This window comes from Carcharodon carcharias, chromosome 6 (genome assembly GCF_017639515.1).
Source record: "Carcharodon carcharias isolate sCarCar2 chromosome 6, sCarCar2.pri, whole genome shotgun sequence".
NCBI lineage: Eukaryota > Metazoa > Chordata > Chondrichthyes > Lamniformes > Lamnidae > Carcharodon > Carcharodon carcharias.
The window spans coordinates 81060977-81088363 of NC_054472.1; the positions used below are offsets into that span (position 1 = coordinate 81060977).

Consider the following 27387-nt stretch of genomic DNA (forward strand, 5'->3'; position numbering starts at 1 on the left):
GTAAAGTGAAGGCATAAATGCACAATGTATTAAAAACAAAGGGTCATGAGGACTCGAAACGTCAACTCTTTTCTTCTCCGCCGATGCTGCCAGACCTGCTGAGTTTTTCCAGGTAATTCTGTTTTTGTTTTGCAATTTAAGCTCAATTGTAAATTAAAATATTTGGATTAACCATCATAGAAGGGTACAGACAGTAGGTGATCATTCAATCCTGAAGGAAAGATAAAAATTTAAATTCAAAAGTCATAATTGCAATCAGATACAAAGCTTTTGTGCTTCTTTTACCCAGAAGTAAATTTAGGAGGAAGAGTAATTGAAAATCCAGTGCAAGCCAGATACTGCAATCCCATTTATTCTTTACAAAGGTCAATTTTATATGGCTTTAGTGAAAAAAGATTAGCAATGTTCAAACAATCAGGGGCCTATCACATTATTCTAAAGGATCAGTCCACTGAAACCCTTTTAAGAAGCATAAAATTCTAAGCATACTGTATTTGGCAATTACATTTATGCTGTAATGCTCAGAATTTTGTAATCAGATGTTATTCAACTCAAATAAGGAGTACTGGTGGCATTGTATACTAAGCACAATGGTTCTCAGTCTGAATTCCAAGAATTTCCCTAAAAAGGCAAAACTACAAGAAGTCACAAGTCTGTGAATCCCAAAAAGTGACCTCTCAAAAACAAACTGACTATACATTGTGAAACTGTTGTAGAAAGCAGACAATTAGATACTATTAAGAATATACTTGTTCTATGCATTTGGCAAGATAGTTTCTATGCAGGATGGATAAATCAAAAGATAATTGGGCACTTTGAAAAAAATTCTTATTTTGTTGGTTTGAAAGTTCTATACAGTTCAATTGTATTTTAACCTTTGAATGTGGTTACAGTTTCATTGTAATTTAATCTGGATTGCACTAACCACAATACTCAAAGCACTAAAAAGATAAAATGTTTACTAATCACATTTAAAAAAAATCTAATTGTTGCAAGCTTTGAAATCTGACACATTTCAGAATTGAACGCATTCATTATATTGTATATTTTCATTTCATATCCTATATCCTTAAAGGAATATCATAAAAATTAATTTGTTTACATACATAGGTAGTAACCATTTTGAGGAGAGAATTAATCAATTGGAGCTCCTGCTCAGAATTACTACATAATGAATTTCATTGCTAGAAAGTCTGTGTATGCAATTAAGAACAAGTTCAGTTGTTTTGTTTGTACATGAAGAATGGCCATTTGCCAAAAGTGCTACAGAGCTGCAGATCCTATCAAAAATAACTGCCTTCAACAGAAGAACAGTTGAGGAAACAAAGGACATATTTCACTATATCCTACATCGCTACAGCACATGAAAGGTGTTACGAATTCAGTGCTATACAAAGGGATTTAGGGAACATAATCTGCAAAAGTGAATCTTAAGTCATTAATAAATTTATCCAGAATCTAAAATTATCTTCAACTTAGTCACATCACCTATTCGAGATTGGGTATTTCAATATTTGGAATCACATATTTTACTGCTGCACTCTTTTGCTGTTTCGGTTTAGATCTTCCAGAGCTATCTGTGTAAGCTTCCTAACAGTACTATGGGTGTACCTACACCACGTGGACTGCAGTAGTTCAAGAAGGCAGCTCAACACCACCTTTTCAAGGGCAACTGGAGATGGGCAATAAATACTAGCCAACCAGCAATGCCCACAACCCATGAAAGATTAAAGAAATAGTTAATATTAATGTATAGGTTCTCAAAGAGGAACATTATTCTGATAGAAAGCAAGAGGGGAACTTATGAAGAGAGCCACAAGAGTCAAGGAAGTTAAAATATTTAAGACAGTTAAGAAGGTAGGTGTTTATGATTTTGAAGAGGCTATAATGTAAATAGCTATAGATTGTTTCCACAGCAAAAATTGGGGCACATACTTAGTTGGTCAAAAAAGAATTAGGGGAGATTAGAAAAAATATTCACACAGTGGGTGGGTGGAAAATAACATTCGCTGATAGAAACTGTTGCAGTAGTGGAGCCCATAAAATATTTTAATGGGGATTTTTATAGTTGCTGGTTAAAAAAAAAGGAATATTAAATTATAAGGGGTGAGCAGGATTGGGTCAGTTGGCTCAAGGAGAAAAAATACCGTCACTGATGTGATATGTTGAGAACAGTAAATATTCTGAATGAATACAATAACCTAGATAACAACGAAATCAACTGAAGTCAAATTCAGATCGTACTGCAGCAAGTGAAATCAAAGAAAACAGCACAGAAATTAGAGGAATGGGCTGGACAAAATATGTATGTGGGCAGAAAAATGGTTCTGAGGCCAAATTTATCTCAGACAAGGATGAAATACTATACACAGGGGAAGGAAAAAGAGGCAATACATAAACACTTGTTATATTGTTGAAATAATCATGGATGAATATGGATGAGATCTAGGAGGTGTGAGGACCCCTGTGCTGGAAAAACCCTATATTTTATTTTGTGCGAAGGCCCTTTAAGACCAACGTGAGCTGGAGCATATTCTGAGAGAAGGTTAATTGGTTTCCTGATTATGACATCATCCAAGAGCTTCCATGTAAGCTGAAGTTGCCATAGGAATGAACAGCTAAGAAGCAAGGGTAAATAGAAAGCTAATTGTAATGGGGTTGAGTCCCTCTAAGTTTTATGTTTGGAATTTTCTAATAATTTGTACAAACAGGAAACAAGCAAGGGTGCCTCTGAATGGAAGTTTTCTGTATGGAAGTCTTCGAACAGTTCTTGGTGCTGAAGTAGGCGTCTGAGAATAGAGCAGAGGCTGTTACAGTGTCTGTTAAGTGGTTGGAAAGAGAAAGGAACTGAAGACAGGAAGGGCAAGGGGTTGTGGATTGGACAAGACCCATTGCCATTGTTTCATTGTTGCCAGAGCCCACCAGACTGTTTGTAGGGGTCAGAGAATGAAGCCTCTGAGGATTCTGTGCCATCAGGACTATTGTGAACCAAGTGAGGGAGGGTTCATAGACGTGAGACTTGTCAGTGTTGAACGTGTCCAAAAACGTTGGATGGAATACAGCTGCTGCTAAATCGGACTCGGTGCTAAATTGAGTAGGACGTGAGAGATTCCACATAGCAGAGGCTGAGTTGGAAGGACTGAGAGGTTGCATGTGGTCCCACATTTGTGTGGGAAATAATGTGAGTGCTTGTAAATACACAAGGCCTATCTTTGTTGTACACGTTGAGAGTTTCCGAAGACAAAAGGGCCTGAAAATTCATGGCCTTAGGCAAAAAGTGTGAATATTTTTCATGACGAGAAATCACTTAATGATAACACTTTTTATATGCATTTAAATGCAAATACTCTGGTCCACTTCATATGGATGGAATTATTAGACTTCAAGTGGGTGGAAACATTAGTTTTTCCTTTGCTTACTTTCTCTTACCATCAAGACTGTGGACTATGCATTTGTATAAAATCACAAAAGTAATCTTAGCATCTCAGCATTCAATGCCGTTCGAGCATACTATCAACAGAACATGACCTTGCTGGATTATATACATGCAAAGTGAAGCAATGGACTATTGCAGTGCTTTGCAAACTATTTTCACATGTGACCCCATTTTCATTTACCACCAGCTTCTCAAGATTGGCCTTGCCAGCGATGCCTACATCCCATGAACGAATACATAAAAAAAAAGCGCATGTTGTGTGTGTGTGTAGAAAATCTCTTAAATTAACATGTCAACAAACCAAAACAGCAAAAATGCAGGATCATAACATTCAGTACATTATTATGAAAGTTTGTGTGTTATGGATCAACATATCATCATAAATATGAAAATCTGTATTTTAATGTATTGTAAAAATGTTTTCATTTTATGTACTCATGTAGGTTTCAGCAAAGTTCTCTATAATCCATGTGACAGAAGACTCACTGAAGCCCCTTTAAACTCACCCACATACACTGTAATCAGTTACACACGCACACAACCTCTTCCCAAACTACCACACACTCACTCAGCAGTCCCTCTTCACAATGCCTCCTGTCCCCAGACATTTACTTGGCAGACTCTCTTCCCAAACCCCTTCCTCCTCACCCACCCACACTCACTCAAACATTCCCTCCCTTGCCACCCACCTCCTACTCACTAAAACCTTCCCTCTCCCCCAACCCAGACCCCAATCACAGCCTTGCCCTCCCTCACCACTCAGACCCACTCACTTAACCCTTGCCTCCCTCCCCACCCAGACCCAGTCACTCAGCCCTTCCCTCCCTTCCTTCCCATCCAGGCTCACTCACTCATTCCCTCCTCCTTCTCCAGCCTTCCTTCATCCTGGATTTCTCGACCTTGCCCGGATTTGGCTCCTTGTCAGTGGGTGGCTACAGCTCCTCCTTAGGTGCACCAGTTGGATCCGCACTGCTGGGGAGGGCAAGCCACCTGTCCAGGGGATAGGAGTTCAGGCCCCAGAAGTCCAGGGAGCGCAGCCTCTTCCATCACTGGGCTCTTGGATAGCACCAAAGTCCCAAGTAGGCCAAGCCAGAGATGGCACAAAGCAGTGACTGTTGCCAAGGGCAGTTTGTGGTTAAAACCACAGTTGGCTAGAATTTCCCTCCCTCCAACCCTGCACCCTCTCCACCCAAGGTCAGAGCCAGTGCCTGAAGCTGGCAGGTTGCAGTTGGGTTGGAGCTGAGTTGCTGCATTGGTATCGGGCCTCTGATAGTAACAGATTACAGGGAACGAGGCTGTGTGATGGTTCCCTCGGGCCAGACTGAAGTCAGAAAAAAATTTAAAAGAGCGAACTTTGTGATCCAAAAGTCAGAATTCTGCCAAATGGTGGAAATCTCTCAACTCCGGTTGCTTTGATTATTTAAAGTGAGATTTATCTTTTTATTTGAAATATTCTTGACCTGTTAATTAATGTTTGAATTAAACTGATTTTAGTTGGTTTGTTGCAGTCAAAGTTTTAAAAAGGGAAATCCTGTCCATCAGTTTTCTTCCCATTGGCTTTGTGTGGATTGCTTTTGTTTAAAAGTTACTGGTCTCTACCGGATCATAACAGAGGCTTGGTAGATTCTATGCTCAACGAGTCCAACTAATGCACAGCAGCAATTAAAAAATCAATACAATATCGAACCACATAGCTAAGACCATAACATACAAATAAAGAAAGTTATAATCAAACAGTGTAACCCAAATCTTCAGCACATAATATAGTAGGTTTGGCTTTTAATGAACTGTGCTACAGTTTTGCGTCTTAAATGTGTCATGAAGAGATATTAATGTCTATAATGTTAATGGAAATTATTTTTAAATTGGAATTGTAGTAGGGTAAGTGTCTGTGTATGTCTTAATTGGATTTAAGCCAGCTAGTCTGGGTGCTTTGATGTATAGCAATTGAGATGTGAATTAGATAAACTTAGGGAAGCTAAAAGGTAAAGTGCAATTTGCACGTGTTGAATAAACTATTCAAAAGAATGGGTAAAATCTTGCACCTAGCTGGGAGACACCAAGAATGTGTTTATATTACTAATTAAATTGGTGGAATGAAAGGATTATTGTTAGGAGAGGTAAAATTTTAAAAACTTAGTAATATAATGGAAAATTTACATTCAAAGAGGAAGCTAGGTATAAACAGAAAGGAGTTTGTATGTGTCAGTCAGAGGCATTTAAGATCTAACCAGACTGTAAGCCTACAACTGTGTCTGTAAAGGAAACAAATTGAGAGGTCAAATGTGCTTTGCCTGGTGTTTGTTTAAAGTCTATGGGTTACTGTTGCCTTGGTGAAGATTTACCTGGGAGTGATTAATTTGGTTTGTTTACAAGTTATTATAATTTGTAGACATGTGTATGTGTTTAGATTGTTGTTAAATTAATAAATGTTTAATTTAGTTTTATATAAAAAAAACCTCTTGAGCCTTCGTGGTTTTATTCATGAATTCTTAACTGCATCTCAAACATTCCAATTGAAAATAAAGGTTATGACATTGTTCAAGTTTCCCTCTGAGATTTAAACAACTCAGCCTTTACCAACTGCTGTGCAGTCAGTTCAGATGCCAAGCTGAGGCTAGTTGCTTCCCACTTGGAGAATGGACCAACCAGAGCCATCCTTGTGCAGTTTCTAATAGTTTATCCAAAAACTATGATGTAAATATCTGGAAGTACACTGACTTTACTTTTATGCTAGGATCTAGCAGCAGCAGAGGAAGACCCAAAGAGAAAGTAGAAATTGCACACGTTTAAAAACTGCAATTAATCTAAAGATTAAGTTAATGTTGGATACATCTATTCTAAAATAAGTAATTTTAAAACTAGATGCTTTGGTACTTCTCTATCAGGAAATCACTTCTGTCCCCACTTGTTCTCAGATTTTGTACTAAACATAAACAATACTTGGAAGTAGTTACTGACCGGAAAGAAATATCTTGCATTCGCTCAAATTTTTCGCAACCAAGAACAACCTTCAGAGCTAATTAAATAGTTTTGAATGTAGTCACTGTTATTTTGTAGGAAAATGTAGCAACCAATTTGCACACAGGGTCCCACAAGCTGCACTGAGATGAATAAACAGATATAAAAACAAAAAACTGCGGATGCTGGAGATCCAAAACAAAAACAGAATTAGCTGGAAAAACTCAGCAGGTCTGGTAGCATTGGCAGAGAAGAAAAGAGTTGACGTTTCGAGTCCTCATGACCCTTCAACAGAACTGATCAGAAGAATAAAATGAAACTGGGGGCACGTGCAGCTTTGAAATAGGGTACGGCGGTGCTGCTGGAGGGAGAGGTCGAGTGTGTTCATATGGCGGCGCATGACACTGAGTGTGGATCTCAGAATCAGTTCTGTTGAAGGGTCATGAGGACTCGAAACGTCAACTCTTTTCTTCTCCGCTGATGCTGCCAGACCTGCTGAGTTTTTCCAGGTAATTCTGTTTTTGTTTTGAATAAACAGATAACCTATTTTAGTTGTACTGATTGTATCCACCTGAGGAGGTAGATGGGACCTTGGTACCGCGTCTCATCTGGAACTCAGCGAGTTTGTGCAAACAAATCATTTTATATTTCATGTTTGCAAAGGTTATTCCTTGCAGATTAAAGATCAGATAAATGCTCAGGGTGGATTATGCAGCAATTGACTCTGCCCAAGTACATCAGAACCAAAAGAAATATGATAAATAAAGAACTTTGAATAATTCCTCTGCATAGAGACATTAAAGCTGTCTATTATAATCGTATTTTATTCAAGAAACACATTCACAACCCAAAGGCTGAACTGCAGCATAACTTACATGTAAAAATTCATATATAAACTAAGTAATCAGGTTAAAAACATGCAAGCATGTAACAATCATGCAAGAACAAAAATAGACAACCAAATTAAACAGGTAAGAAAGAAGTGGCAGACAGGATATTAAAAGAAGGATATTACTGAATTAAAATTTATATTAAAATGCAAAACACACCATTCCTACATTATAGGTGTTGATAATATATATAAATTTAATCACTGAAGTACTTCATTGAGGACCTGAACCAAGTTAAGGAATAGGGCTGCATCTGTACCTTCCTGTCCTGTCCTGTTTTCCTTCAATTTACAAGGTTGAATTTGGTCAAAATTCTTAGTTGCCTTGATGCTCTAGACCTGATGGTGGTGACCAGTTCTGAAACTGGGCAGATTGTTTAAGAAATTTTCTGAACCTAGCACAAATGTTAACTCTTGTAAAGTTTAGAGCTTTGTGGCATGAAAGGTGTTGTTACACAAGTAGTACTGAGGGCCTAAGGTCAATCTCAGCTCAGGATTTTCAAGGCTTTCATCTCTGTCAGGGGTAACTGCAGAACCTTATGACAAGGGGTATGCGCTCATGTCTAGATGGCATTACATCTAGTAGCATTAACTGCATACTGTTTTACCCACACCATTCATTGAGTGTCGAGAGCCTCCTGAATCTCACTGACCTCACTCTACAGCCTAGATTCAGAGACTGTCGCATCGTCCAGATATGTCCCTTTTTGAGGCCAGAGGAAGAGAGCAAAAAAAAACAAATAGTGCATAAAAGCCATACTAGGTTCCAGTGATCCTACAATAAGAGTGGATAATAAATGCAGCCCTGCTAGTGTAATCCACGTTCCAAGAATAAAAACATTTTAAAATTATCTCACGTGAAATTAATATAGTTAATTAAATAGAGTATAGTATATACTCTATTTCAATGCTTTCTTGGCCGGCCTTCCATCTCTCACCCTCCATAAATTAGAGCTCATCCAAATTGTCCTGCTACCATTACTAAGTTGCGTTCATCCATTACCTCTGTGCTCACTGACATATATGAGCTTACAGTCCAGCAGTGCCTTAATTTTAAAATTCTCATCCTTATTTTCAAATCTCTCCATGGCCTCACCTCTGTCCACCTCTGTAACCTCCTCTGGCTCTACAACCCTTGGAGACCTGCTCTTTCAATTCAGACCTCTCGCTCTACCACTGGCTGCTTAGGCCCCAAGGTCTGGAATTACTTCCTCAAACCTGCCTGTGACTCTACCTCTCGCTTCTTAAGATGGTTCTTAAAACCTAGCTCTTTGACCAACCTTATATTTATCTGTTCTCATATCTCCTTATGTTGCTTGGTGTCAAATTTTGTTTGGTAACATTCCTGAAGTGCCTTGGGATGTTTTATTACGTTAAAGCCATTATATAATGCAGGTTCTTGTATACATTATAGCCAGAATTTTCCCATTGGTGATTTGGGGGCGGGGCCCACTCGCTGATGGAAAAGTGATGCGGAATGACATCAGGAGGAACCCCTGATGTCATTTTGGTCCCTTTCAATTTTTAGCAAGGTGGGCGGACAGCGAAATCAGCTGTCCGTCCGCCGACCTGTCAATGGCCAATTAAGACCTTTGACAGGCTAATTAAGATCATTGAAGACCTGCCCATCCAACCTTAAGGCTGATGGGCAGGCCAGGAGCCCCAGCGGGTTTCTGACAATACATGAAACCTCATCCACTGGCGGGATGAGGTTTCATGTCCGTTATTAAAAAGTGTAATAAAGTTTATGTTGCTTTTATTAACATGTCCCATCTCATGTGACATTGTCACATGAGGGGGACATGTTAATAATATTTTTATTTTTCTATTTTTTAACTTTTGTGCACTGTCACCATTCTCCCTGAGACAGCACTTAGTCTCAGGGAGCAGTGCGCTCTTTCACGCGCATGCACGAAAGAGTGTACTTTGACAGTTGGGGATCCCCCCCACCCCCCCGCACAGGAAGTGCATAGCGCTTCCTGTCGGAAAGGCCGCTGGCGAATTGGCCCGCCCACTCAAAATGGCAGCGGGCCCTATTCCAGCGGTGGGGGTCAGCTGTCTGCCCGCCGCCAAGCTAGTAGGGCCCGCATGCCCACCAAGGGCAAAATTCTGCCCTATATATATTATATATGTTGCTTTATTATACAGCTATTTTTTAAAGTGTATCGGACTATATAAACTTCACCTCCACAATGTATCCACCACTGCCTATTCATATGGTGCAATTTTTTCAAACACTAGGAGCTATGTGTAAATGATCCAACGTGAATAGTTGACTGAATTGTTTTCTCCTCAGCCTGAGTTTCAGTGGACAATGAAACCTCAAGCTCATGAAGTGGTGTCAGAGACCAAACCTGTGCCCCAACACTCAATGCCAAAATCCATTTGCACAATGTACCATGCCATTATTCTTTGTCCTTTCTCCATAGCCAAGTTCATTTTTCTATAGGAACAGAAGTAGGACATTCAGCCCCATCATACCAGATCTGCTATTTAATTAAATCATGGTTGATCTGCGTTTTAGCTTTGACTCCCCACATTGGTACTATAACCCTTCATACTCTTTCCCAACAAAAAATTAATCGATCAAATTTTTAATTTTCAATTGACTTAATAGCAACAGCTTTTGAGGGGGGAAAACAGTTCCAGGTTTCCACTTGTTCTGTATAGAACCTTGGTGAGGCCACAGCTGGAATACTGTGTGCAGTTCTGGTCGCCACATTATAGGAAGGATGTGATTGCACTGGAGGGGGTGCAGAGGAGCTTCACCAGGATGTTGCCTGGGATGAAACATTTAAGTTATGAAGAGAGGTTGGATAGACTCGGGTTGTTTTCGTTGGAGCACAGAAGACTGAGGGGCAACTTGATCGAAGTGTACAAGATTATGAGGGGCATGGACAGGGTGGATAGGGAGCAGCTGTTCCCCTTAAAGTTGAAGGGTCAGTCACAAGGGGGCATAAGTTCAAGGTGAGGGGCAGGAGGTTTATGGGAGATGTGAGGAAAATCTTTTTTACCCAGAGGGTGGTGACGGTCTGGAATGCACTGCCTGGGAGGGTGGTGGAGGTGGGTTGCCTCACATCCTTTAAAAAGTACCTGGATGAGCACTTGGCACGTCATAACATTCAAGGCTATGGGCCAATTGCTGGTAAATGGGATTAGGTAGGTAGGTCAGGTGTTTCTCACATGTCGGTGCAGACTCGATGGGCCGAAGGACCTCTTCTGCACTGTGATTCTGTGATTCTATGTGATTCTGTGACTCTCCCACCAGAGGAAATAGCTTCTCAGTATCTACCCAACTGGATATATTTATCATTGAAAACACTTTAATCACCTCTTAATCATCGATAATCAAGGGCATACAAGCCTAGTATATGCAATTTGACCTCATAATTTAATCCTTTTAGCTCTAGCACCTTTGTGGTGAAACTATGCTGCACCTCCTCGAAGGTCTGTGTATCCTTTCTGAGGTGTGGTGCCCAGAACTGAATGCAGTACTGTAGATGTGTCTAACTAGAGTTCTGTACAGCTGTAACATAACTTGTGACCTATTGTGTTCCAACCCCTTTGAGATAAAATACAACATTCCATTAGCCTTTTAAATTCTTTTTTGTACATGTTCAGTAACTTTGAGTTATCTTTGTACTTGAGCCACCAAATCTTTTTACTGATGCACAAGTCCCTAGCTTCTCACTATTGAGAAACTAAAAAGTGGGTGACTTCATGCTTTCCCACATTAAACTCCATCTGCCACAGTTCTGTCTACTTACTTAACTTAGCAATGACCCTTTGTAATTTTCTGCTCCCATCTGTATTATTTACTGTGCCAACGGAGTTAGCATCACCAGCAAACTTAGATACATAGCCGTCAATTCCTTCATCCAGGTCATTTATAAATATTGTGAAAAGTCGAGGCCTCAGTATAGGTCCCCTACCTCCTAACCAATTGACTTCCAATTCTACGCACTCTCTATACTGACAATTCATGTAAAATACTAGTATAGTGCCTCTTCCACAATTTATGTTTTAGGAAAACTTTTCAAAACAGTAAGCTCAATTTGACAGGTCAAGTTGAATCCGCAAGACTCATGCACAACTGTCTTAACACTCTCCGTGGCCCACACCATTCACACCACCACAATCATGGCTCTTACAAAAACCAGAAAACCTTGGGGACTATGCAATCAATCACCTTGAAATTAATAAAAAGAAATTCTGCCAACCATCTGCAGAACCCTCTCCATGCCATTTAGCAGCATGGAGCCACTCCAACTGTTCTGCTGGCAATCAAGGCAAATGTCTCAACTGTGACTGCACAAGTGAAGGTCTCCCATTCAAACAATTCTATCACCACACTTTGGCATAGAATGCATATCCTCCGTTGTTGGTAGACCAGCTTCTCATCAATGGAGCAGAGGGGCAGAGATCCGTGAACTTAAGGCCATGTGTATTCAAGAGAGACTCTGAAAGATTACGAGGGGATTTTTTTTTCAATGTAAAAGCCTGGCCTGCTATAGAATTAACAGATGTAATAGGCCCTCACATAAGATGCATCATTTCAAAAGCACTTTAGTCCCATGTTTCATGCCATTTAAGGAAGTTTCAGCTTGAAATGGTTCACATCACAGTAAAATTTAAATAAAGCTTTAATTCGTTTTAGACAAGTGATAAATTAAAAGTACAATTAGAAGGAAAAACAGTGACAACACATAAAATAGTTGCAGTCTTGTTGTCGAGGATGAATAAATCAAGATTAGATATGGCGCTTTCAATCAACTATGTTTACATTATGAATTTATAAAGTTTATGAAATACATTTTTTCCCTGAGAATTATAACTTTGTTCATTTACATGTTGGAGTTCACCCCTTAATGTTGGCAACCTTCCATCTGAAAGGATCATTTTATGGAAGCATTCCAAAAGTTGAGAGTAGGTGAACGCATGAGAGGCCTTAGAAGGAGGTTATGTTTTATTCCTCTTCATGTTTCACATTTACAATATCTTTCCTTTTTACACAAAGAACAACATTCTGATCGACAGATAAAGCTAACATCCAGTTAATTAGAGTACTGGAACAGTACACTACTCCCATTGTTAGAACTCAACAAGTACTGTAAAATACAAAAGTTATCAAATAACTAATTAACAAAAATGAAATAGTTTGATTCTATGACATAATTTTCTGAAAAGCATTCAATTGTTGAACAGTATCCCTGGCTCCTACTCGATGAAATGCTGTTTCCGACAATGAGGTGGTGGGAGGTGGTCGGGGGAGGGTGGTGATAAAGAACGTGTAGAAGAAGGAGCCGCGGGAGGGCAGTAGGGGAGCATCAAAGAAGCTGAGAGAATCATGAAGGACATTTTTACTGCAAATAACCCTACCTAACATGCCTGTGCCTAAGTGAGCAAAGTTAATGAAAACCATCTGCTCTAACATTTTCCATGCAAAAATCCATGCAATTTGTGGGGCAATCAGGCAAAATTTACAAATTAAATGGCCACTGGTCTTAAAGTGGCAGGAGTGGTGAAACCAGCTGCGTGGGTTCCTCTGGAGCCCACTCAGGATGCACTGCAAGTTGTAGACTTCAGCATTAATGAGCAGGACAGAAATTTCAGTGCCATTGCAGCCCTCAATAATGGCTTACTTCTCAGAGTTTTCACTATTGGAGTTTAAGATCTGGGCCATTAATCTCTAATAATAGGAACTATATATTTTAAAGCATACACCTCTATTCTGTTATTCAAATAATGTTGATTTTTGAGAAGGTTCTGTTGTAAGAACATAAGAAATAGGTAGAGTGGGCCATTTAGCCCCTCAAGCCAGATCCACCATTCCATAAAATCATGGCTGACCGGATTGTGGCCTTAATTCCATTTTCCTGCAAGCCTCCCATAACCCCTGGCTCCCTTGTATATCAAAAATCTATCTAATTCAGCTTTGAATGTATTCAATGACCCAGTCTCCACCGCTCTATAGGGTAGACAATGCCAAAGATTAATGAACCTTGAAATCTCCATCTTTAATGGGAGACCCCTTATTTTAAAACATTGGCCCTAGTTCTAGAAACCCCATTAGGGTAGACATTTTCTCAGCATCTACCATGTCAATCAGCTTCAGAATCTTAGATATTCCAATAAGATCACATTTCACTTTTCTAAACTCCACTGAGTATAAGCCCGACCTGCTCAGCCTTTCCTCTATCCCAGGAATCAACCTAATGAACTTCCTCTGAACTGCCTCCAATGCAAGTATATCCCTCCTTAAGTAAGGAAACCAAAACTGTACGACTGTACAATGCCTTGTATAGTTGTAGCAAGATTTCCCTACTTTTATAAAAAGCCTAGCATTCTACTTGCTGTCTTAATTTCTTGCTGTACCAGCATGGTACCTTTTTGTGGTTCATATACAAGAACACCCAGAGACATCCATACCATAACATTCTGCAGTCTCTCTCTGTAAGAACACAAGACAAAGAAGCAGGAGTAGGTCATAAAGCCCATCAAGTCTACTCCACCATTCAACGGGATCACAGCTGATCTTCTGCCTCAACTCCACTTTCCTGCCGCTCCCCATACCCCTTGATTCCCTGAGAAACCAAGTATCTGTCTACCTCAGCCTTAAATATATTCAATTATGGAGTTGCCCCAAACCTCTGAGATACAGAATTCCAAGCTTTACAACCCTTTTGTGTGATGATTAAGTAAATAATAAAGAATGTGATTTTGTACTCTTCCCCCACCAAAGTGGACAACCTCATATTTCCTACATTATACTCCATCTGCCAAATTTTTGCCCATTCATTTAACCTACCTATATTCTGCTGACAACTTGCTTTCCTACCTATCTTTTTATCAGCAGCAAATTTGGATACAATATACTCAGGTCCTTCGTGCAAGATATTCATATCGATCATAAATTGTTGAGGCCCGAGCATAGATCCCTCTGGCACCCCACTAGTTACAATTTGCCAGCCTGAAAATCACCCATTTATCCTGACTCTCTTTCTTCTGTTAGTTAGCCAATCTTCTAACTATGCTAATATTTTACTCCCAAATAATAAGCTCTTATCCTCTGTAGTGCTTTTTGGAAACCCAAATATACTACATCTACTGGTTCCCCTTTATTCACCCTGCTCATCACATCTTCAAAGAACTCTATTAAATTTGTCAAACACGATTTCCCCTTCTGCTTGATTGTAGTATGAATCTCTAAATGTCCTGGTGCTACTTCCTTAATAATGCATTCCAATGACAGATGTTAGGCTAACTGGGATTTGGCTTTCTCTTTCTGTCTCCCTCCCTTCTTGAATAGAGGTGTTTCATTTGCGGTTTTCCAATCCGTTGGGACCTTTCCAGAATCTAGGGAATTTTGGAAGGTTGCAACCAATGCATCCACTGTCTCAGCAGCCACTTCTTTTAAGATCCTAGGATGCAAGCCATCAATCCAGGTGACTTGTCAGCCTTTAGTCCTATCAGTTTTCCTAGTAATTTTTTTGCATCTTGATTTTCTATTATTGGTATGCTATTTGTGTCTTCTACTGTGAAGACAGATACAAAATACTTGTCCAAGCCTCTGCAATTTTTTTGTTTCCCATTATTAATTCCTCCATCTCACCCTCCAAGGGACCAATGCTCTGAAAAAGGGTCATACGGACTCGAAACGTTAACTCTGTTTCTCTCTTCACAGATGCTGCTAGACCGGCTGAGTTTTTTCCAGCATTTTCTGTTTTTGTTTCAGATTTCCAGCATCTGCAGTATTTTGCTTTTAGCTCGCTTTAGTTACTCTCTTCCTTTTTGTACACTTGTAAAAGTTCTAATTGATTTTATATTTCTTGCTAGTCCTCTCATTTTCTAATTCCTCATTCTTTGTTTTTTTTGTCATCTTTTGCTGGTTTCTAAAATGTTTCCAATCTTCTGGCCCACCATTAATTTTTGCAGCATTGTATGCATTTTCTTTTAATTTGATACCATCCTTAACTTCCTTAGTTCTTCACGGATGGTGCATCTTTCTTGTAGATTCTTTCTCAATGGGATATATCTTTGCTGAGGAATATGAAATATCTCCTTGAATAACCACCACTGCTTCTCTACCCTCTTACCTTTTAACATACTTTGTCATCATACCTTTGTAATTGCATATATTTAAGACTTTGGACGGAATTGTCGCAGATTTACACTAAATGCGGCAGCGGGCGGGTAAAACAAGGCTTTACCCCCACCCACCCAGCACCCCCCACCCCCCGGCTGTGATGGAGGGTTTTCATGCCGTATGATCCCAAACCTGCCGCATTGTTTATGCATTCCCGTGAAACACACTGTTTCCATGGTGAGCAGGCTCTCATTTGCCCACACCATCACCTCGCCGCATACACACATCTTAGTGCTTCCAGCCCACGATTGCTGCAGGGGAGATGTCCACGAAAGGCAAAAAGACTGCAGCTCCCAGGTTTAGTGATGCATCACTGGAATGCCTTTTGGATACCATGGATTCCCACCACGATGTCCTCTACCCCTGCTTTGGCTGCAGGATGGGCAGCAGCGTGACCAACCAGGCTTGGGAGGCAGTGGCAGCTGTGGTCAGCTGCCACCGCCTTCAAAAAAGGACAGCTACCCAGTGCTGCAAGATGATTGTTTTCCTCTGTTCCACCAGGGTAAGTCAGTCTTCTCACAATCTCAATTCACACACTCTCAAACCCATCAGACATTCACAGGGATTTCATTCAGTGCCAGGTCTAAGGACATCACCATTCACTCTCTCACACACACCTTCATTTTCCTCATCCTGTCCATGGGGCCACTCACCATCCACACATGCCAGACATACTTATCATCTGGCTTGGCAGGTGTCCTGCTTACACTCTCTCCATCTCTATTCATGCAGGACAAGCTGGCACACAACAACAGGGAGATGTCGTAGACCAGTGGAGGAATGCTTGATACCAAGGTCCTCTCTGACTTTGAAAAGAGCCATCCAGCTGGCTGGCGAGGGTCTGGACCGTTCCTGTGCTGACAGCGAGGTCAGCGATGCTCTACCAAGTGAGGACCCAGCAGTGCAACATCCATCAGACAACCATGTTTCACAGGCCACTGCCATGCACTTATTATCTCCTCTTGCTTCCGCAGGCAGATCTGGGAATCAGCCGACAGAGTCCACGATGCAATCAAGTCCCGAAGAAACCTCCAAAGAGGAATCTGAAGGCACTCTCTTTGAAGTCCCATCACAGTGCTCATCAACACCCTCTGCCAGCATGGAGACACACACCTCGGTGGGACCTAGCTTTAGAATAGCCTCGGGATCGCAATCTGGTGAGCACATCGCACTTTCCGATCCACAGCAGGCGGCGAAAGGGGCCTCCTGGATGTCCCGCACTCAGAGGATTGCTGGAGCCAGAAATTTGCTGAGTCTGACTCAGATGACAAACCTCTGGACTCGGTCATACCTCAGTTGCTGAAGCTGCAAAGGAAAGCTCAGGAACATCAGGAAGGGATGTCCGCTGCAATCCTCAGATTACAAGGCACCATAGAGGAGTCCATCCCGCTTCAGGCTGAGGTGATAGCGCTGGCATGCCAATGCACCAAGGTCAACACTGGTAGGATGGCGGCCACTTGGAGACCTTGGTTCAGGACATCGCGCCTGCACTGCTGCACGGCCTCAGCTCCATCGCTGATGCCATAGTTGGCCTCCAAAAATGTGTATGTGAGACGGGTGTGGGGCAGCTTGATCTCACTCCAGCTCAAGGAGACAGCCAGGGGCCTTGGACACCCATAGGGAGGAGAATCAGCAGATGTCCCCGCCCCCAGGGCCATCCATTCAGGTAGCTCTGGGAGTGTCCGGCCCATCCGAATCCCCCCTTCCTGTGACCTCAGCAGCTCCAGCTCCACAGGCTGAGGAGGGTACCACTGCCACACAGCAGGACCCCAAAAGCAGGCTGGAGCCCCTCTAGGTTTGGCTCTCCAGGCGACACCCACCAAAGTCATCACAATCAACAGGCTGCATCCACCTCTACTGTGGATGTCCGGGGAGCTTGAAAGTTTAGGAAGTTAAGAAGATGTAGTTGCACAGCTTGGGCACGGGTGTTAATCACTTGTGCATGTTGTTCACTATTGTCAATAAATTCCCAAGAATGTCTCCCTGCTTATGGCTCCTTGCTCTGATGAGCAGTGTTTGTGTCACTCAGATGTGAAACCTTTCTGCAAAAGATAACAGAAAGGGCCTCTTCCATGTGCTCCTTGTAGCCTTCAGACCAAAGCGATGGTCCGGCCTCACACTCCCTCGGCACATTGGCCAGAATTTTCCCATTGGCAATTTGGGATCGGGGCCCACTTGCCGGCAGGAAAATGACGCAGGATGACGTCGGAAGGAACCCCAGATGTCATTCTGGTCCATTAAAATTTTTAGGAAGGTGGGCGGACAGCAAAATCAGCTGTTCGCCGCCGACCAGTCAATGGCCAATTGAGGCCATTGACAAGATCATTAAGCTCATTGAAAGATCTGCCTGTCCAACCTTAAGGCTGGCAGGCAGGCCAGGAGCCCCAGCAGGCTTCTGAAAAAAGGTACAACCTCATCAACTGGCAGGATGTGGGTTCACCTCAGTTTTTAAAAAGTTTATTAAAAGTTTCACTCATACTTATTAACATGTCCCATCTCATGTGACAGTGTCACATGAGGGGGACATATTAATAATGTTTTTCTTTCTCTATTTTTAAAGTTTTGTAAACATTTAGCGTCGCCCTGAGACTTCACTTAGTCTCAGAGAGCAGTGCGCTCTTTCACACGCATGCGCGAAAGAGCGCACTGTGGCAGATGGGGAATCCCTCCACCCCCCCCACCCCCACACAGGAAATGCATAGCGCTTCCTGTTAGACAACCCACTGGGCAGGCCTTAATTGACCCACCCACTCAAAATGGCGGCCCGCCCACCGCCGAGCTGGTTGGGCCTGCCCGCCCATCAAGGTCAAAATTCTGGCGATTATTGATGCCTGCACCTTGACAGTGCTTATCATTGCTGTCAGGATGTCATGGGCAGGTGTCACAGAGTTCCGTCACTGTCTCTGTGTGCTCTCAGCACCTTTTGAGGTGGGGCTGTCCCTCATCTCTTCAGCATCTGTGACCAGTGACGCTATGCTCCTGAAGGTGTCAGGCTGCTGAAGGTAGATAAAGGCTCAGGTGCTTCAGAAGTTTCATGGCTGCATCTCTATGTTATGACCCTGATCACAAGCGCAAGCGTGCTGCCATAAGCCAGACTTGAGTCAAATGTTCATAGATCCAATATGAGAACCTATGGGATCTTCTCACTGCATGTCATCATCATCCTCCATAAATCTGGCAGCTATGAGGGCCTCCCAAGCCGCCTGCCTCATCTGGCCAGTGGGAGGGCCTCATGCCGGTTAGTGCTGCCTTCGAGGACCTCCTCATCCTCGACATCCTCCTCCTCATCTGTGTAGGTCTCCAGCTCTATCTCCTCCTCAACAGGCTCCACTCCCCATTGCAGCACCAGGTTGTAAAGGGTGCAGCAGGCAACGATGATGCATGGCACCATCTGTGTACTATATTATAGGGCTCCACCAGACCAGTGGAACCTCATTTTCAGCATCCCGATGGTCTGCTCCATCAAATGCTCGTGCACTACATTCAACTGCAGGGCAGCCCCAGTGCAACCCCTCACCAAATCACCTGAACTGCTGGGCTGCCCTTGCACCACGCACCACCCCCACTCTTCCCACCAACGCACCTCAAGATTGAAGTCCAAAACGCGACCCTGATAAGTGCTGCGCAACATTACTGTGTGCTCACCTCCCGAGTTTCCTTCAAAATACAGCCCGCCGAGTGAACGCCTTTAATATGCTACTATTGGCGGGTTGAATGGTCAATCGTAAACTGGTTTCATGCCATCGTGAAACTGATCATGCTATACTGTCCACTCATGCCACTGAACACGCCCGACACCGGCAGGCACAGAAAATCCCAGCCATTGTTTCAAAACTTGGACCTGAAACTAATGTACAACAATAAATAAGAGATATATCCCACATGCTGAATGAGCCAGTCCATTTTTGTACACAATCTATGTATAACAAAACAACTTTTATTATAGGTATCAGCATCCTTTTTTATATTAGTCAGGATCACAATTTTAGAGTCTGAAGCAACAGGAAGGCTCAACACCAGCTAATGAATAATGAAATTATTTCATATATTGCTGAAAAGAGAGACATGTTGCCAAAGCTTTTCATCCTTCATTCATCAGGACAAGAATGCCAAACTTCAAACAATCACAACAATATACTACAGGAAAAAAGGGAAAAAAGGATGCCGACTGTTTGGCAAGTCAACTCTGATTGGCCTGGGCGTTGCCATGGAGAAAGCAATGGGGTGCTATAGGCTCCCCAAGCTCCTGGGTAATTCGAAAAATGATGCAAAGCCTGCACATATTCCATCTGTTGCAGAGAATGCGTCCATGCGTATGGATGTATGTCACTTCTAGCAGGCGCAAATGAGCCATGTTACGAGCTCGACTGATTATCTTAAACTGGTTGTTAGTACAGCTATTAGTGCATTCAGGATTGTTCAGCAATTGCTGCCCAATCACAGAATCACACCTAATAGTAAACATTTTGTTTTGGGTTTTGCAACAGCAAGCTAGTTGAGTACAGTCTGTATTCTGCCTATTATGAAAAACTGAAGGAACATGCTGTTTGACTGGATCAGCACAAAATGTCTACTGTTGGATTTGATTCTGTGTTAGGTGTGAAGTTCACAGAATGACAGTAGGAACTCTTTTTGGGGACTTTTATCCTAGTCTTGTTTTTACTTGGCTCCAAAGTAAAAATCTTGGCAATATTTTCCAATGGAAAATAAAAGCTGGCAGAACTTATACCCTACAAGCCCATTTTACACTATTGACATAGGCCAATTTCACCCCCATGGTGCTCAGTTGGTTCACTGGAATTAATCTCCATTCCCTTGTTCTCCTCCTACTCCTCCCCTCGCCAACCTCCCCAGCAAGTTTTCAACCACTAACACTTTTGTGCTATCCTCAAGAGTGCTTGTGCCCTTGCCAATATGACCCTCTCCATTCATGACCTCACCTTGTATGAGTCTATTAATATCTTCAATCTGTCTGAAACTGGGTCAATGATGGTGCATTTTTCCTTGACCAAGGCCTCACTGCCAGATTTAAAAATCCACAATGCTTTTCAGATTTCTCCATTATGCTAACTGCATGGCTTTTGTGGTTGTCTAGCATTTTTTTTCGCTGCAACACCTAACTGCTCCGTTTTCAAATTTTTGGTAATCTAATTACCCTTCCCACTCAAATCCTTAAAGTGATTTCTGCTTCAATTTTCCTTCCCTTAGCCTTTGCACCAAATGATTCTTCATCCTTCACGACTTCAACCTCCATTCAAGTTTTCCTTGCTGCCTCTTCTTAAAAAAAATTTCTCCTGCTGTTCAGCATGACCAGACAGCCTTGCTTAAAAGCATGCTAAAAAATGTTTGTTGGACTTGTGTAAGTGCAAAAAGCTGCTGGGTGATATATATGATAGGATTCATCCTCACGGCTCAATGCATATTTAAATTCCAGCCACAACACTTGCTGCACGGAAAACATGCCCCCAAAAGGAAAAAAGGCTGCGGCACCCAGGTTTAGTGACAAGTCCCTTAATCGCCTTTTGGACATTGTGGAGGCCTGCCGTGATGTCCTCCACCCCTGCTCTGGCTGCAGCAGGGCAGCAGCAACACCAATCCAGCATGGGAGGCAGTAGCAGCGGTGCTCTGCGCCAATGTCTTGCAGAAGAGGACAGACACCTAGTGCCGCTACAGGATAAATGGTCTCATCCGTTCAGCCAGATTATGTCACTCTTCTCATCACTCTCAAGTTACACACTCACAAACCCATTACACATTCACAGGGATCTCACACCTCAAAGAACACCACTAACTCTCACATGCACCCTCATATCTCCATCAATCTCATATCCTCTCCAGCTTGCATCCTCATCCCGTCCATGGCTCCGCTCACCACACAAACTTTCCATTCAGTACCATGCATTCTGCTCGCACTCTCTCCATCTGATTCCATTCAGGAGAAGCCTGCTCACATCAGCTGGGAGAGGTCCCAGACCAGGGTCGACTGGCTCTCATTAGGCCCCTCACTGACTTTGAGGAGCATGCCATCACGCTGACCGGCAAGGACGTGGACACTGCCTGCGGCGATGGTCACATTGGCGGCGAGCACCCACCTGAAGATCCTGCAGCACATCATCCCTCCCTCAACGCAAGTGTAAGTGCTCTCACTCGTGCTTTTGATTCTGCTGCCATGCACTAATTATTTCTACTTCAGTTCATAGGGAGCACCCTCAGCCAGCCAGTCCCTCCGCTACATTCACGTCCTCACCTCCAGCCAAGAAGACACCTCCTTCATTGAACAGCTGGAAATAAGCAGCCCGGAAGACCCATCACAAGCACTTACCCACACCTTCCACCAAGGTAGAGACACACATCTCAGTGGGTCCTAGTTCTAGAGCAGGCTTGGGTTCACAATCTGGTCACCTCACTGACATGCATCCGCAGCAGGAGAAGACAGGTTCAGCTGAGCTCCCCAGCACTCGGAGGACTAGTGGGGAAGAGGCATCTGTGAGGTCTGAGACAGATGATGAACGTCTGGATTAGGACTTCCAACTCATCCTGGTGAGTCAGCAGAAGGCGGGGGGGAGACTTCACTCAACAGAGTGGCTCAAGAGCCAGGGGAATGCATCCATCTGCTATCTGAGGAAGTGTTGCCCACATGTGTGCGAATGGAGTTCACATGGGGGGATGGCAGATGCCATGGAGACCCTGGTCCAGCAGAATGCGGAGTTGCGCACAGACCTGCACTCCATCCCGGGAGCCATGGGTGAGTTCCTGCAGTGGCAATGCAACAGGGAAAAGGGGCACCTCGGTGTCCCTCCAGGTGCTCCTTCCCTCAACAAGTCAGGCTGGGGCCCTCGGGCACCCGAAGGGAGGAGGAATGGCAGCTGGACATCCCAGGTCATCCACTCAGAGGTTGTCCACTTCCCTTTGCCTGTGAGCCCCTCAACCTCATCCTCTGTCACCAAAGAGGGAGCAGCCGGCCCATGAGTGAGTGAGGCAGGAGAAGCGTGTGTGTGGCAGAGCCTTTCGGAGCCTCGTGCAACCACTCTCCCATGCACGCAGATCCTTCCCATATCACACTCATCTCAATGTCCCAAGCATTTTCAGTGCTGCCTGCTGGGGTTCACTTTTGGTTGTCTATCTGAGCTGACCTGCATCTCTGCCCGACCACTGATCACATTCCCATGCATCACCTGATTTTGCTCACCACAACTCTCGTTTCACTTTCAATTTGGACAGCATGGTGTTCATTCGGTTTTACTTTCGCTCTCCCATCCTTCACCCTCCCCCAGTCACTTATTTCCTTTCCCCCATCACAACTGAACTGCCCCCAGCATCACCTTCCACTTCCCCTCCCCGTGACCTATCAGCCACAGCCCTTTTCCTTTGAGAATGTCCTGGTGAATGTGCATATTCCCTTCCTTCCCGATATCCCACCCCCATCGACATTAACCTCCCCAACTGCCTTCTTCCCACCCCCAGCATCCGTCTCTGCCTCCAAGTCCCCACCGACCACCCTGGTCATCCCTTCTAATGCTACTGTTGAACCGTCACCCTTCCACCCTACCACCTCACTCTGCCTTTGGTCATTCTCACCATTCGCTCAAACCACGCCCACCCTCGGTTCACTCCCCAGGAGGTAGACATGGACCCACGAGACTCCTTCCTTAAACGTTCACCTGGACATCGCCCCCAACTCCGGACCCCTTCCCCAATCCCCGGAACCCCTTCCCCACTCCCCTTAGACCTCCTGTCCCCTGGGCTCCACACCCCCCATTTATTCCTTCCCCATCCTGACTCCTTACTTCTTCCACTACCCTTAATCCTTCCCCCTCCACCCTGACTCCTTCCTCCAGCCTTACCTCTTCCTCCTGCTGCACTTCTTCCTCCAGCCTTACTCTTTCCCCCTTCCTGACTCCGTTGGACACCCCTATTTCTTCCTTCAGCTTTATTCCTTTCCCCTTCCTGACTCCTTCCTCCACCCTTACTTCTTCCTCCCCCTGAACTCTCTTCATTCTCCGCACTCCTTCCTCCCCCAGAATCCCACCATTCTCCACACTCCTTCCTCCACCCTTACTCCCTCCCTTCTCCACACTACTTCCTTCCCCTGGACGCCCTCCCCTCTCCGCACTCCTTCCTCCCCCCGGACTCTGTCCCCTCTCCGTACACTTTCCTCCCCCCTTACTCTCTCCCCTCTCTGCAGTCCCTCCTTCCCCTGGGCTCCCTCCCCTCTCCACACTCCTTCCTCCCCCTGGACTCCCTCCCCTCTCCACACTCCTTCTCCCATCCAAACTCCTTCCCTTACACCTTCCACCCCCCCTTACACTTACCTCCCCAGTTGCCATTTTCTTCCCCATTACCCCCTCTTCCCCCCATACTCCTTCTCCCCCCAACCACCTTCCCCCAACCCCTTCATTTCCTCCTCTCCCAAACTCACCACCCCCGACACCTTCATTTCCCCCATCCCAACTTCACCACACTCGATACCTTCATTCCCCCCTCCCAAACTCACCCCCAACACTTTAATTCCCCCCTCCCAGCCTCATCTCCCAACAGCTTCATTCCCCATCTCACAACCTCACCCCCGACACCTTCATTTGCCCTCTCCCAACCTCACCCCACCCCGACACCTTCATTTCCCCTTCCCAACCTCAACTCCCCGACACCTTCATTCCCCCCTCCCAATCTCAGTGCCATCTCCCGACACCCCTTCCTCTCCCAGTTGGTCCTAGACCTTCCTCTTACACCCCATCAATCATCATCCATTGTGAGCATCAACGATGACTTTCCAACTTCCGTGAGCTGCTTTGCAGGAGAGCCATGCCCATGAGAAGCCACCCAGCATGCCATGGACATTCCTCCAGTGTGACGTTGCTGTCAGGCTTCAGCATATTCTGCTCCTCGGATGCTCGAAGGCCCTGGCAGGAAGTCCCAACTTCTGCACATCACACTTGTCAAGACATGTTCTGCACCGGTGTGCAATCATGCCAACATGGACAGATGATCCAACAAAAGGGGGAGGGGGGAATGAGTCTGGTGGGCTGGCCTTATAATGATATGCTGATATATTGCAATGAGGTTCCCGACGTCCAATGGCAGGGAACGTGGCCCGCCATCAATGGGTTGAGCAGACGATCGCAAACTGACTTCACAATGTTCTGAAACTGATTTTTGGTCTTCATGCCTTATTGTCCACTCATGCCACCGATCATGCCCAACACCAGTGAGCACGGAAAATTCCATCCATACACCTCACAAGGAAAAATATGCCCATTTTCCATACCATTTTCGCCTTACTTTTGATTTACTCCAAAATTCAATACTGTCACAAGGCACCTAACAAAACTATTACACAAAGCAGCGTGTTAAACTTATGGTTACTTTAACATTGGTTATAAAAAAAAACTCAATTTTTCACTAGTCATAAAGCTGGCATTAAAAAGCTCAGATAGTGTAGATGGCTAGGATTTTCCAGTCCGATAATTCCCACCCGAAGTCAGCGGGCCTTTGGCTGGTCCGACAAAATTTCCATCTTACCCATGACAATTCCCGCTGCGGGCGGGACTTGAAAATCCTGGTCGATGTCTTTCAATGGAAAGCATCTGCATGGAGGCATGTGAAATTCTTTTGAACGCTTGGAAATCTAGTTTCAACTGATTTATCCAACAACTTGCATCTATATCATTTCTTTAACAAGAATAGATCCTGGGGGGTCTCCAGAGAGAACAGTCCAGGAGTGGGAAGAGAAGCAATTGCAGGTGATTCCCTGGTAATGATTCAAGATAGGCATGAAATCAGGTGAAGGCAGTCCCACCCAGCTGGACAACAGAGCAAAGGAGTTGGGGGGAGGATGATGTGGTCAGCTGTGTCAAAGGCTACGGATTAGTCTAAAAGGATGAGGAGGGATGGTTTACCACAGTCACGTAGGTTGTCATTTGTGATTTTGATAAGGGTGTATCAATCTGATGATAGCAAGGAAACCCCATTGAAGGGATTCAAAAGGAAACCAAAGTTCCACTGTGTGTCCCCAAATAACAGTGAGAATTAGACAACTTGTGTTAACCATTCTGGAAAGTTCAACCTGAAATGTGAAGATTACTCACATTCATACTGACACCATACTCTTTGGTCAAACAACTTCTTCAATTCCAATAGAATTGAAGACAATATACAGTGGTGACTAAATGTTCCAGTGGGAGAGTTAAGCTAATATTGAAAATAAAATGAAATAGTGATGACACAATAATTGTGAAAGTAAATAGCATTCTTTGAATATAAAAGAGAAGAAGAACTGAATTCCCCAAAATAATGGTGAGTTCATACAACTTGTTTTCCAAAATCAGGTTTTTGGTGCTTCACTTTGGTAAGAACATAACATCTACAACTTTCTAATATATTAACCATTACCTTTATGCTCTGCAGCATTTCGTTTGATTTTTTGATCCTTTCATCTGAATATTCCATTGTTTTCCTCTGAATAGAAATAAATCGCTTTGAGATAAAGTACTGAAGGGGGATGAGCACAACGATGATAGATACTCCAATCAAAGCACTATAACCCAACTGGCTATAGAGTAATAGCACTGCCAGTATAATCTGAAATAAAAATACAATTAATGCATTTAATAGAAAAGTTATCACGCAGATTGGAATAAGTATTCAAGCAATGTAAATTAACTGTTTTACACTTATGTAATAAAGGGCTGGTGCATCCCCTTGTCAAACATGTTGAATGGGCAATAAAAATTGCCAACAGTTTATTGTGCTAGTTTCATTGGTCACTGTGGAATTTGAATTTTTTGACTGTATGTAGAGCTGTTGTACTTCAAATGACCCTACACCAGTGTCTTTTTTTTTTGAGGAAGAGTTTACTTCATGTACCAAACTGTTCCTTTCTAATTTTCTCCAACAACCCTGTCAGAACATGGAAAGTTTGAACTTTGTTCAATGCAAGCTCAAGGGACAGCACCTCTTCTTTCAATTATGTGCTCTACAGTCTTCTGGAATCAACACTGAGTTTAACAATTTCAGGCTGTAATCTCTGCTCCCACTTAATTTCCTTTTCTTTGCGGGTTTCAGCTTTAGTCTCATTTTTCCCCCTTGTTTCTCCTTTCTGATGGCAACTGTTCATCAATCTGCCTTCACATTTCCTTAGACACATCTTTTCTTTCTTTACCATTATGTAGAAATTTTGGGAACTGTTATAACTATAAAACTGTAACCTTGTGTGTGTTTTAAGTTTTTTTTCTTTTGTTAATAAATATTTTGATTTAATCTTTAAAATCTCTAAAGGTGGTAGTAAGCTCATTATTTCTGACTTCAGTGTACAAACCTTCTCATAATAAATACAAATTGAAAAATCATTGTGAAAGTGTGGCCAAGTTTCTCTTATGGATTTGGTCAGCCTGGAAAATACCATCTGCCATATCATAACACTCAATAACATCTTAAGCACACTGGGGGTAAAATACCAAAGGCTATAGAGCTATAAAAATGCTGAAATTGACATAATCTGTGAGCTTTATACACAAAAGTAATCTAAAGAAGGAAAAGGTCATTTCATGGAATTTCAGGTGTGTAGTAATTATGGCTTTATTTACTGTGTGTGTAATGTACCTTTAAGAATAAGACTTGTTAAGCAAAATCACATGATCTGTAGTAACCAATAGGAGAATAGTGCGGGCTACCTCAGCAGTCAGTGTAGAGTTAGAGTTAGAGTTGGAGTTGAAAGCACACGTGTAGTTTTTGTTCCACCCAAGAAGTGTCTGCAGATCAATTCTATCGCTAATAGTACAACTCGGCCACCCTACAACAAACTGGCGATGAAGATAAAACAGGACTGAAGAAATCAAGTTAGAAAGGAATGGCATGCTAGCTCGCCAGTGATTGTAAGTAGCAAGCCCCGTTAGAATTGAAGAAGTTATCCTCTCTCAAAATGTCACTATTTGGGATAATTGATCCTTTCAAACCAGC

General features: G+C 43.3%; 1 protein-coding gene across 1 annotated transcript in view; it reads right to left on the reverse strand.

Moving 5' to 3' along the window:
* The window catches only part of LOC121279142 (ATP-binding cassette sub-family C member 9-like), a 292247-nt gene that overhangs the window by 185517 nt on the left and 79343 nt on the right, over window positions 1–27387 (reverse strand). The window contains exon 9 of the mRNA XM_041190116.1: window positions 25822–26010. Coding sequence (XP_041046050.1) covers window positions 25822–26010 — 189 coding nt within the window. The remainder of the gene's footprint in view (window positions 1–25821; window positions 26011–27387) is intronic.